Source organism: Triticum urartu, chromosome 3A, assembly GCF_056163025.1.
Source record: "Triticum urartu cultivar PI428250 chromosome 3A, HENAU_Tu73, whole genome shotgun sequence".
Classification (NCBI taxonomy): domain Eukaryota; kingdom Viridiplantae; phylum Streptophyta; class Magnoliopsida; order Poales; family Poaceae; genus Triticum; species Triticum urartu.
In genome coordinates this window covers 733853534-733866384 of record NC_141875.1, presented here as the reverse complement: position 1 = coordinate 733866384, position 12851 = coordinate 733853534, and the positions used below count along the sequence as shown (strand labels likewise).

General features: G+C 42.9%; 1 protein-coding gene and 1 non-coding gene across 2 annotated transcripts; both read right to left on the bottom strand.

The window, feature by feature from the left end:
- Window positions 1-8463: 8463 nt before the first annotated feature.
- TRNAG-CCC (transfer RNA glycine (anticodon CCC)) lies at window positions 8464-8534 on the bottom strand. The gene has a single exon. It is a non-coding gene; the product is annotated as a tRNA-Gly (tRNA).
- Window positions 8535-8753: 219 nt separating this feature from the next.
- On the bottom strand, window positions 8754-11264 carry LOC125549531 (protein FLX-like 3). The gene is made up of 4 exons (XM_087514389.1): window positions 11039-11264; window positions 9864-10392; window positions 9501-9637; window positions 8754-9423 (listed from the first exon to the last, which is right to left on the bottom strand). The coding sequence occupies exons 2-4, from the start codon at window positions 10382-10384 to the stop codon at window positions 9278-9280; spliced, it is 804 nt and encodes a 267-aa protein (XP_087370515.1). The 5' UTR covers window positions 10385-10392; window positions 11039-11264; the 3' UTR covers window positions 8754-9277.
- Between the last annotated feature and the right edge of the window lie 1587 nt (window positions 11265-12851).

Sequence of the window (12851 nt, the reverse complement as noted above, 5' to 3'; positions counted from 1 at the left end):
TGTAAGCTTGCTCCTACGGGCGCTTATGCGGATGGTGTGGCGGCTGGCCCGTGTTGTACGTCGCCTCGCCTATTTTGCGAGGAAGATCGATGTGGACCAAAAGGCACAAACCACACCGGCAGTTGGTATGAATTTGAATGCGAAAACAGAGAATTTGGTCTCAATTTGAACATTATATCCTACCCACAAGGTTAGCCCTTAATTGTTCTTTTGTGTTGATTTCATTAGTTTTTTTTCAAAATTGGAAGTGCTAGACATTTGGGACAACATGTACAAACTAAAAATGATAATACTCTGGAATCAAAATCTATCATCCTATTGGTTTGATTTGAAGGAGGAACAACCATTCGTGATCCACCTTTGCGTAGTATTGGCACAAGAATTTCTCATATATATATTTCTTTGCTAAGTTTACAATGGGAATAAAACAAAACTCATCATTATTGTAAACTCTTCCTTCACTATTAGCGATCGCCAAGTCGATGAATGAAGATTGATGGCCAATCCGTCTCAAAAGGCACGATCTTCCTCCAGTATCGAGGCCAGCCCCTGATCTCCTCCACTGTCCCGGTTTTGAGGTCAGCAACGTAAAAACTTCGATTACCTTCGTTTACGAGCAACGTGCCACATTTCTCTGCTAGCACGTGTAGCGTCATTACTTGAGCCTCCGTCATATCTTTCGGTTGCTTTATCTCGACCACCCGAGCACATTGCCATGCTAAAGTATCATCATCGACGCCGCCTTCCTCGCCGTGTTGTTCCCAGATCTCTACCTCGAGGCTTCCTTGCCGCATCCAGAGCAAAGATGGTGCTTCGTCGTCGTCGTCAATGATAGCGGTGCTAAGGCATAGCTTAGCATAAGATCGTCTGGTTGTGTTCTGCCCTGGGATTGGGAGCTCCGTCTGGGAGAGGTGGCCGGTCTCGACGTTCATGTCGATTGTGGACAATGTCTCGGTGTTGAAGTCCATTATTCTGGACAATCCTCTGCGCCAGTGCGCCGCTCCGTGGTACACGACGGCTTCGTTACGAGGAAACACCGTGTGTGCCCTGGCGCAGGCATCACCGAGGCACAGGTGAGGCACACGGGTCCAGCTCGCTTCTTCCGACGAGAAGGTGTAACGATTGTAGTTAAAGTCAACCATTAGCACCTTGAAGCCCGACATCGGTGGCCGTCGGGGGCGGCAGTCTGCACCGGTTAGGATGGCGTATCCGTTGTAGCCGGCGGAGGCCGAGCACCACTCCACGGGCGGAAGCAGATGGTACGCGCCGGAGAGCGGATCGCACACCGCGAGGTGGACGACGGCCCGGTTCGGGTCCTCGGGGCGGGTGAGGCGCATGAGGAGGAGGCCGTGGCGTGCGGCGACCGGCACCGCGCGGTCGAAGAGGCCGGCGGGGGCGGATGGGACCAAGGAGCTGAGGGCGCGGCGACCGAGGCTAGCCATGGCGGACCGTGGCGCCGGGACGAAGCATGGCGTCTTGAAGGTAGCTACTCCATTGGGGGCAAGACGCTCCTCCTGGGTGAAGAAGCCGACCAAGGCGCAGCAGGGCGCGTTCTCCGGCGGCCAGCAGCGGCGGAGGAAGGAGGGGTCGACGATGAGGCGGAGCCACTGCCTGCACGTCGTGGCGGAGCGGAAGAGGGCGGCCGGGTCGTCCTTGACGTGGAAGAAGATCTCGAGCAGCACGTCCGCCGGGAGCAAGGCCACCGTCGTCTCTTCCATCGAGATCTGCCGTCGCTAGCTAGGGTCTTCAATCCAATTACTAGTAACCTGGCAAGTTTTCCGGAACATGATCGTATGCTACCAGGACACGGCGACGGCGACGGGAACTAATCAAACACTAATAATTTTTATTTACTTGTGCATTCAGGCACGCCCAGCACTTACACTTGAATAAAAGTATGCCGACTCAAGCAAATCAACCCCAAGTTTTTGCAAAAGCACACATTCTCCCTCTGTAAAAAAAAGGCACACGTTCACACAAAGCAATATAATTGAACAGGACACCTAAATATTTTTAGGTACCTCGCAAAAAAAATATATATATATATTTAGGTAAAACACAAAAAACAGCAGGAACTTAAAAAACAATCCCATGACAACAACGTGCCAAGGGGCACGTTTGGAATCAGACATAGTAGTTTCCACTCTATTATGCTATTCTCTTCATCCAAATATATAGGGTCTTGTAGAACAGATTTAATTAACATTTCTTTCGTCCCACAAGAAGCATATTTCTCTATCCAGTCTGACAGAATTTTGAGGGCTTTATCCTTAGTGGATTGGAATTTGCCCGCCTTCATTCGACCCTGAGGCACCGGTAAATCAAGATATTTGTCCTCAAATCCTTCCGTGGTAATGCACAAAATTACCATAACAGCCACTTGAGCTTCCATACTACATTTCTTACCAAACATGATAGAGCATTTATGTGGGCTCAACAATTGAGCCAGTCCCTTTCTACAAGCTCTTCCGGTGTATGCTATGGGTATTTTTAAATTCCTGTCATCTCTGTGCGAGGAATTATCTCAAATTATAAGGAATTTCTGGTGAAGGGATGAGGAAAACAGAAGGAAGACTCACTGGTTGGCTTGGGATAAGATGACAAAGCCTAAAGCGGAGGGTGGTATGGGTTTCCGGGATCTTAGATTATTTTACCATGCTCTTTTAGCAAAGCAGGCATGGAGGTTGGTGGTGAATCCGGAAACTCTGTGTGCCAGAGTGATCAAGGCAGAATATTTTCCACAAGGGCATATTTTAGGCAGAATATTTTCCACAAGGGCATATTTTAAACACAGCTTTCCCGTAGTCGGCTTCTCTCACATGGCAAGGTATTCTGCATGGGTTGGAGCTGCTTAAATCCGGAGTTATTTGGAGAGTGTGTGATGGGGCTAACATACATATTTGGAGAGATAATTGGCTTCCTAGAGCTTCTGGTCTTAAAATCTCTGCAAGAAAGAATAGAACTAGAGTCAAATGGGTTGAGGAATTGTTCATGAGTGGAGAAAGGAGATGGGATGAGGAGCTGGTTAGGCATATATTTTACTCTTATGATGCGGAGGAGATTCTGAGGTTGTGGATCCAATTGAATGGGGAGGCGGATTTTGTTGCTTAGCATTATGAAAAGTTAGAGATGTTCTCATTTAAGAGTGCGTACAAGTTAGCGCTCACCCTTAAGAATAAAAAAGAGGATGAGGGGCAATCCAGTGAGGCGGTGGGGACGGAGAGAAAAATTTGGGATATTATTTGGAAGGCCAACATTTCTCAGAAGATTTGTATTTTTGCATGGAGAGTTGCTTCCAATAGCTTGGCCGTACAGGTTAATAGAGTGGCGCATCATCAAGCCTCTGTTAGTACGTGTTCTATTTATGGCATGGGGATGAAAATACCTTTCATGCGCTTGTCTTCTGCCTGAAGGCGCGTGTACTTCGCATGGCCATGAGAAACATTTGGGCTCTACCTGCTGAGGAGGTTTTCAGATATATGGGGTATGATTGGTTTATTGTTCTCCCGAGTCAATTAAACCCCGTAATGCGAGACCAAATTATTTACTTATTCTAGAGGGCCTGGCACTTGAGAAATGATTTGATTTTTGGTAAAGGAAAGGAATCAGTTTCAACTTCTGCTTGCTTTGTGGAGAATTATTGGGCGTCCTTTGTTGCATATCATTCTCCGATGCCGGTGGATTTTAAAAATAAAGGAAAAGGTCCGTTGGTTCGGATTAGCAGACTTCCTAATTCTCTGGACGTGAGTAGGGGCTGGTCTCCGCCTCCTGCAGGTTGGTTCATGATTAATGTCGATGCTAGCTTCATGGAGAGCATTAGAGAAGCCAGTGTGGGGGTGGTCGTCAGGGACGAGGAGGGGGAAGTTATTGTCTCATCGTGGGATTTCATTGATGTCTGTCAAAGCGTGGATGAAGCGGAGCTTAGGGCTTACATTGCCGGTCTCTACATAGGTATTTATCTTCATAATCCTATAATTTTAGAGACTGGTTGCGCTTTTGTGGTTGCGTCTGTTGCATCAGGGGTCTATGACATGTCTACTATGCGTGACCTAAAGATGAAAGCGTTGAGCATCTCGAAGTTGATCAGCAATTTTCAACTGTCAAAGATTAGTCGTTTGGCCAATATGGTGGCATATTTAATCACTATGTATAGCTTTGACAATAGATTAGATGGTATTTTTATAAATGATGTACCGTCCTGTGTGGTGAATATTGTATCGAATGAGTGTACTGGTGTGATTGGTTAATTAATATAAGGTGGTATTCATCATCCAGGGTGCAAAATAAGTTATTCTTCACTCGAGTTAATTTTACGATCGTTTCATAAATAAATTACATTTAAAATAAAAATGCTTACATTCATCTTGATTCACTACGTAAATTTTGGCATAAGAAAACAAAAATATAGGTCATAAGATAAAAAAAATACATTTTATGTATATTTTACACTATATTTTTACGTTTATAATTTTACATAACATATTTTTTTACGGCGGCTATATATTTTCTTACAATCTATTTTTACGTATGAAGTAAGACAAAATTTACGGTAAAATAGAGGGGGTGAAGAATAACTATTCCTATTCTGTACTCCTGGGAGTATGTACTCCCATCCTCAATATACCTCATATACGCATTAATTATACCTCTTTATTATTCTCAATATACTTCATTAAATATTCTAAGATACCCCAATACGAGTTTTGTTGAAAAAATATCATCCGCGGCGTACTTTTTGTAATATACCTTTTTCACATACAAACACATTAGTATATACGTAAACATTTAAAAATATATAGACTCACATGAATTTTTTCAAGAAACTCATTTTGGGGTATCTAATAATTACTAATAAAGTATATTAAAAATAATAAAGAGGTATAAAAGATCGAAAATGCATAGGAGCTCTCGGGTGCTACGCCCCCTATATTCAAAAATAATTTAATAATTCAAAAAAAGTCAAAAAATCCTGGAACTTTTTATGAAATCAAACATGACCAGGTATTGCACTCGTATAAAAGATTTAAATAGGAAATGACTTTTATTATATCCGGGGTCAAAGATTTCCCCCAAAATGCTAAATACAAGTACTATTCATGCTATATTGTCGTCATAAATTTGTTTTTTCGCCCTGAAGTCAACGAGAATTATTCCTTGGCCAAACATTTTATATGAGTACAATACCTAGTCATATTTGGTTCAAAAATATATCCAAGATTTTTTTGGCTTTTTTGAATTATTAAATTATTTTTGAATATAGGGGGGTGGAGCACCCGAGTGCTTCTAATCCGCTTCCTATAAAAGATTTATCTATGTGGTATATGAGGAGCGGGAGTACGTACTCCCAGGAGTACACAACCATTTTCCTATATATATGGTCGCGCTATTCGTCACCCTGGGTGAGGAATAGTTATTCTTCACCCCCTCTCTATTTTGACATCAATGCACCGTATTTTTAGGTTTCGTAAATTTTGTCCTATTTCATACATAAAAAGAGAACGCAAGAAAATATATACTCGTCATAAAAAATATTTTATGTTATGTAAAGTTACGAACGTAAAAACATACATAAAAATGCAATATTTTTGGTTTTATAACCTATTTTTTTGTTTTCTTATACCAAATTTTATGTAGTGAATCAATATGAATGTAACTATTTGTATTCCAAACGTAATTTGTTTATATAGTGTTACTATTCATCATCTAGGGGGCAGAATAAGTTATTCTTCACCCGAGGTAATCTTACGATCGCTTCATAATTAAATTACGTTTAGAATTCAAATAGTTACATTCCTATTGATTCACTATGTAAAATTTGACATAAAAAAATAAAAATATAGGTCATAAGACAAGAAAATTTGTAGTTTATGTGTATTTTAGACTATGTTTTTACGTTTGTAATTTTACATAACATAAAATATCTTTTACGGCGATTATATATTTTCTTACGGTCTCTTTTTACGTCGGAAATAAGACAAAACTTACGGAATGTAAAATTACGGTGCATTGATGGTAAAATAGAGGGGGGGTCAAGAATAACTATTCCTCAAAACTTATGGTTTTTTCAATGTTGCTTTTGACCAATGGTTAGAGCCATAATATATGACATGAATGTTACAAAATGAATACCGTCAAATTCATATGTCTCGAAGCTAAATCCTGCTGATCTCTTGGTAGGGTGTCCCGACTTGGCGATTAGGTCGGAAGGGAAATAAGACGTAGAGTTTGCTCAGGTTCAGACCCTCACAATTGAGGTAATACCCTAGTCCTGCATGTGTATATTGCAATTGGGGTGTACAAAATACAGGTATGAACCGAAGGATTCTAATCTCTAAGTTGTGTCCTATCGACTAGCATGACCTTGGTTTATATAACAGACAGGGGGGGCTAGGGTTACAAATCCTATTCCTCTACGTCGGTGGAGGTAGAGACCTCCTTGGTTACAGTATCCTTGTCTTAGTACAACATGTCCTCTGGAGCCTTCCGTATAAAGCGTCATGGCCTTTCGTATTGCAACCAATTTCACATCAACTCTCGAGGCATCATCTAGTTATATGGTGCGTTGATCCTTGATGAGCTGGAAGTACAACTAACCCGTGGGCTATTAAACTAACAAGTTTTTCAAGGTTGAGATATGGAAGGCCAGATATATTTTCGGTAATTGTAGCTATCAAAAGTTCACTGTAGAGAATGTGCAAACGAACCATATTTGATGACAGTTTTAGTTGTAAAACAAGATCAAACAACGACAATTTTTAAACCAAAATTGCCTTCTCAGGGAGAAAACGCCATGTCGCTTAAAGAAACTGCCACCTCTCCCACTTCATCAGAACTAAAAGTGCCATGCGAAAGTTAAATGCCACCCTCCCTGACGGACGTTCGCCAGATAAGGGGGTCATATACTTTTGTTTAAAATATAGCATTGAAAAACTACCAAAAATGGAGTCAACAAAATAATTTTAATGAAAAGGTATACTCTGGAAATAAAAAATCTCTTATACTGCATGGAGTGAGCAATACAATATGAAACATAGAAAGGTAGGAACGGGGCAGCGTTTTGACTAAGCTTTGTTTATACATGTCTGTAAATTTTTATGAAAAGGTGTACTCTGGAAATAAAAAATCCTAGTGTTCTAGAAAAGGGTAACTTTTTGAAGTATCATTTCTCTTAAGAAGCTACATAACTTAACTTTGCCTTTTCTTCATTCATGAGAACTTACATGTACATAGATTCAGACTTTGACATCAAGAAAATCAAAGTTTCAGGCGCGTGGGGCTTTAGTTGATAGCTCGCATCAGGGCTTATCCATATAGATGCATACATGAGAAACTTGCACTACCGGATCGCATTGAGAGTAACAAACCTAACTACTCCATATCGTACGCAATTCTGAGTCATCCAGAGCATCTTGTGCTTCAACACCTGAAGCAGGGCGCCTCCATCTCATCTCCACACTTGTTTAGGTACCACCCCTCCACCAAGAAAGCTTGTGCTGTGTACCACAAAAATTCTCCATTCGAATTTGTACTAAGAAAACAAAAACAAGGCGAGATCGGTGAATGCAAAACATTTAGGTTGCTGTTATCCTTATTCACCACCTTCAGCAATGCAGGCTTGCAGCAGCCCTCACTTTTGGCAGGCAATAATGTTCACCAATCAAAAGATTAGCAACATAATCAAACAGTATCAAAAGGGTCCACAGCCTGTTAAGTACAATGAATTGCTTCCTAAAATGGCCCACGGGCATCCATGGTTACAATCTTCTGAACAAGGCACCAGCACCACAAGCATCAGTACAAGCATCGGTACAAGCATTCATGGTTACAGTCTTCTGAACAAGGCACCATCACCACAAGCATCAGTACCAGAGACATTTGGAACTTTATCATGATGATGAACGCCGACTGACAAGAATCAAAAGCCCAACTCAAGGACGCGGGTAGCTAGGGGGGTCCCATGGTCCAGCACCTGTGCGCCTGTCTAGCTTAAAGTATGTATAGCTTAAAGTATGTCACTGATCTTGCAAGTCTTGCAAATACTTCCTCTGTTCCTAAATATAAGTCTTTTTAGAGATTCCAATATGGACTAGATACAGATGTATATAGACATAGTTTAGAATGTAGATTAACTCATTTTGCTCTGTATGTAGTCCATATTGAAATCTCTAAAAAGACTTATATTTAGGAACGGAGAGAGTATTTTTTGTCGTGTTTTTCGTCAGGATTAAAACAATCAAGAAAATGATAATATATCCAACAGTATCCTCGCTGTTTCTCCACTTTCCAAGACAAAGGTGCATGCATGAGAAACTATCTTGTGCCGTGACTGAGCCTGAACTCGAATGGAACTTAACAAAAATGCAGTGTGGCCCTTTCAAGGAGTAGAGATGGCACTGTGGCCTTTCATTATAATTTTAGTTAAAACCTTCGCAAGCAACATAAGGAAAAAGAATAAAAAATAAATGCGCATCCAGGGAATCGAACCCTGGTCAGTACCGTGGGAGGGTACTATGATACCACTACACCAGATGCGCTGCTTTGCTTTATTGTAACAAGTTAGCGTCCTAATATACCACGGTGTAAGCAACATCTTTTTTTTTGGAGTGGTTATAAACAACATCTAACAGAGCAATAAGCCAAGGGGGCAGAGTTTTGGCTCAGTTTTGTTTATACGTGTTTGTGTCTTCTATGTACATATAAATTATCATTAAAAAGATATAATATCTTATACTCCAGAAAAAGAGAAAAAAAAAAGAAGAAAACATAACTTGTCTTATTTCCATGTACACAGAGATGTAGGAGTACATGTGCAAAGAAATTCATATGTTGTTGACATGATGAACATCCATTTTTCTCACTCTCCACACTTGTCCAGGGAAGAGAACGCCCCTCCAGAAATATACACAAACTCTCAAACTTGAAAATCAAATCAGCCCTCATGAACAAAGGAGCAATGCAGGAAGCACTGACTAGGCTTGCAGCAGCCCTCATGCAATTGAAGCTTACAAACAAACAGCAATCAAAAGATAACCAACCGCATCAAACCACCCTGTTAAGTACAATCGAACGGGTTCACACCCACACTGTTAAGTACTCCTACAATCTAAGAGTTCGAATTCTATTTTCCCCTTCTACGCTGCGATGAATTGGTTCCTAGGCCGGCCCATGCGCATCCAGGGTTACAGTTTTCTGAACAAGGCACCAGCACCACAAGTCTCGGTACCAAAGATATTAGGAACTTTGTCGCGGGGACGATGAACGCGCTGACTGACAAGGATCAAAAGCGCGGATAGCCAGGGGGGTCCCATGGTCCAGCACCATAGCGCTTCTCTGTGTAGGAGTTATAGCCCCCATCGTACATGCCTTGCAAGTCCATCCCAGGAGTCGTCATAGGTGGCCCGTAAGCTCCATGGCCGCTGACCCCTACAAGTATATCATACATACAGGTTAACCACAGCTGATTTTTAGTGACCTGGATGCAAGTGAGAAATGAAACCTACTAGGTAGTGCCCTTCTCTTCTCAATCTCAGCCCTAAGCTTCTCGGACTCCTGAGCCATACTCACAAGATCTTTTTCCACTGCCTGCACCTGTGCCATCCGCTCTGGCTTTGCATTCTTCTCATAATCAAGAGCCGCCCTGCAGTGACATTAATGATTAGTTAGCTACTTCTCCACTAAAATGATAAAAAGGGGATGCAACGGAATACTAAACATAAATTCTTGATCTGACCCAACCAACTTAGACTCAGCATGCTGCATCCACTGTAGCAGAAACACAAATATTCCTCATCGGAGCCACCAACTTTACACTCAGCATGCTGTGTCTACTGTAGCAGAAGACACCAGGATGGTTCAATACCTACCTAGCACGAATTAGTTCCTGCCGCAGACCATCACGTTCAGCTATCATGCCAGGTATTCGCTGGTTTTCAGAGCTCTGTTGCTCAACCTCCTTTGTCAGACCCTGCACCTTTGCGTTCAGCTCTTGCCTCAAAGACGCTAGCGTACCTACTTCAGATCGTAGATGCAAGGCATCTTGCCTAAGGGGTTCTAAGGAGCGTAGCTCAGCTTCCAGCTTCAGATTCCTCTGAGTCAGCTCCCTCGATTCAAGTTCCTTCTCTGCGCGGAGCTTAGGTATAACCTGACTTGAGGAATGGAGATCTTCTTTCAAACGAGACATTGCTTGCCTGAGTCCAACAATTTCATCCGCCAGATGTTGGTTATCATCATGGATTCTGCGTATCTCACCACGGCGGCTAGACAGCTCTCCCTCGATGCGTCGTGGTGAGAGAGACCTTTCTCGTGCAAGTCGAGGAGGGGGACCATCACGAAATCCCCGTGGTTCCTCGTAGTACTGGCGAACTATGCGCTGTCTCCCTGCCATTTATAGCCCTGTAAAGAACAACCAGAGTGTTACACAAGAGAATAAGAGCTCAAGCGCCGGAAATGATTTTTATAACCATGTAAGTGGTTTTTGGTTTCATGATTGGTTTATTTGGTGAAACGGGCACTACGTATTTGTCCTTAATTATTTGGTTTGCTGAATAACATCCGACACACAAGTGCATTGCCATAAATGAAACCAGTGACACACACAATCAGTGCCTGTCTCAATTTCTAATTGTGAATGGTGCCAATTTGGCAGTAAGATTTTCATTAGCTTAATTGATATTTTAACAGAATTTAAGGAAACATAACCTCCACAGCAAAACAACTTCCAAAGACATAAACGATTACTTCTTTTGAGCATAACAGAGCTTCAATTGTGTGCAATTTTGGCGTAAGCAATCAGCTCGGCATGGCACAGGTGAACATAGCACAATAGCCAGCTCGAAAGGGACACAGCAAATTCTGGACAGCTCGGTGGAAGACAGAACTATGGATAAATTTACACAGCACAGCACAGCACAGCTCGGTGATCACAGCATAGCAGAGAGCATGGTCAGCTCGACATCAACAGCATATAAAAATCAGATACAGCAGAACAGCTCGCCGTCGACAGATTTGAAGAGAGGGGGGAGGGGATGGCTGAGCTCACCTTGAGAGAAGGGCGGGCGACGGCGAGCACGGAGTCGGGACGGCGCTGATCTCGTGGGAGTGGCGGAGGAGCGAGGGCGAGGGCGAGGGTGTGATGGAGGCGGCGGGGGCGGCGGCGTGTCGCCGCTAGGGTTAGGGTGTGTGGCCGCGGGGACGCGGTGAGCTCCGTCGTGGGGAATGGCCGGCTGCTCCCCTCGTTTTTTTTCCTTCCCCCCCTCAACAAAAAATAATATTGTGAACTCCACGTTTTGCTATTCCATTTTTTCCAAAATCACAAACTTTTGCAATTCCTGGGATCCCCAAAACACCAGGTTTTCATTTTATTTCCTCATTGCAATCCGCCTCTGCTTCTTCGGGAACCAGACCCGGCCACATATTTGACGGTTCTCAGAGCTAAGGAGCAACGAACAGATCATCGGTACCTCGCAAAAAAAAAGAACAAATCATTGATACGAGTTGCTTCTTGGTTTCAACAATTTGTTGGACAAAAGAGAGATAAAAAACAAGAAGGATGACTTTAATTCGCAAGCAATATGAGTTTGAAGCAATCACATAGTCGTAAGGTCATCTATAACTATACCCCTCAAACCCTCTCTAAATTTGACGAATCTCACGGCTAAGGAGCATCGAACAGGTCATCAGTATGAGCAACTTTCTAGTTTCAACAATTTTTTGGACAAGTGGGAGATAAAAAAAGAGAAAGACAACTTTAATTCGCGAGCAATATCAATTTGAAGCAATGATATAGTCGTAAGAGCATCTACAATAGAACACTTCAACAGCCTGGTCACCGCCCGGCCGCAAAATAGACACCCAACCGGATCTCTCCAAAGACAACCCACTAGTAGAAAACAGGGCTTTGGTCCAAATCAATGCGTCCTTTAGTCCCGGTTCGAGCGGCTAGGGCGTCGGGAAGGCATTAGTCCTGATTCAAATGGGACCTTTAGTCCCGGTTTGAGACACGAACCGGGACTAAAGGGTGCGATCCGGGACTAAAGATTAGACCTTTAGTCCCGGTTTGAGACACCAACCGGGACTAACGGGTGCAACGCCATTTAGTCCCGGTTCGTGTCTCAAACCGGGACTAAAGGGGTTCAACTCTACCCCCCCCCCCCCCCCCGTGTATCGCCATTTTGGTTTAAAAAAACAGAAGAAAATGGTAAAAACTTCAAAAATTAAAATCCCGACCATCCTTGCCCCGACCACGTTGTTGCCCCAGACACCGTCGTGGGATGTCCTACTCATATGGACATACACCTCACCATCTATGTGTTCGACGAAGTGCTTGAGACTTTTTTTTATTTTGTATGGAAACAATGGATTCGTCGAATGTTGAGTATGAGAACAAGGAGCTTCATGAATTCATATACAAAGAGTTTGTCAATTCATCGGATTCAGGCGACGGAGATGCTGAAATGATGTTGTTGACGAGCATCCAAGAAGAAACAGAGATGCAAGTGAACCATGTTTTGACCTCAAGGATTCGATAAAAAGGGCAGGGGAGTTGTTCCCCGGGATAAGATCGATGACGCACCTGCATACCATGATGGGTTTCAGATGAGCAAACATTTGTTCTTGCACATAGTGAATGTTGTGGAGGCAGATGATCCTTATTTCAAGTTGAGGAATGATTATTGTGGACACATGCATTCTCTCCTCTGCAGAAATGCATGGCTACTATGAGGATGCTTGCATATGGTACCTCCACAGAAGTCCTTGATGAGATTCTTCGAATGGGGGAGAGGATATGTCTTGATGCTGCGATCAAATTTTCCCACGCCATGGTGAAGGTGTTTGGACCGCAATACCTGAGA

What these genes read in the sequence shown, in the direction of transcription:
- LOC125549531 (XM_087514389.1), bottom strand. Translation starts at nt 10,384, where the DNA reads ATGGCAGGGAGACAGCGCATAGTTCGCCAGTACTACGAGGAACCACGG. An exon ending in CAGGAACTAATTCGTGCTAG is followed by an intron (nt 9,638 to 9,863) that starts GTAGGTATTGAA and finishes ATGTCACTGCAG; the next exon opens with GGCGGCTCTTGATTATGAGA. An exon ending in GAAGAGAAGGGCACTACCTA is followed by an intron (nt 9,424 to 9,500) that starts GTAGGTTTCATT and finishes ATATACTTGTAG; the next exon opens with GGGTCAGCGGCCATGGAGCT.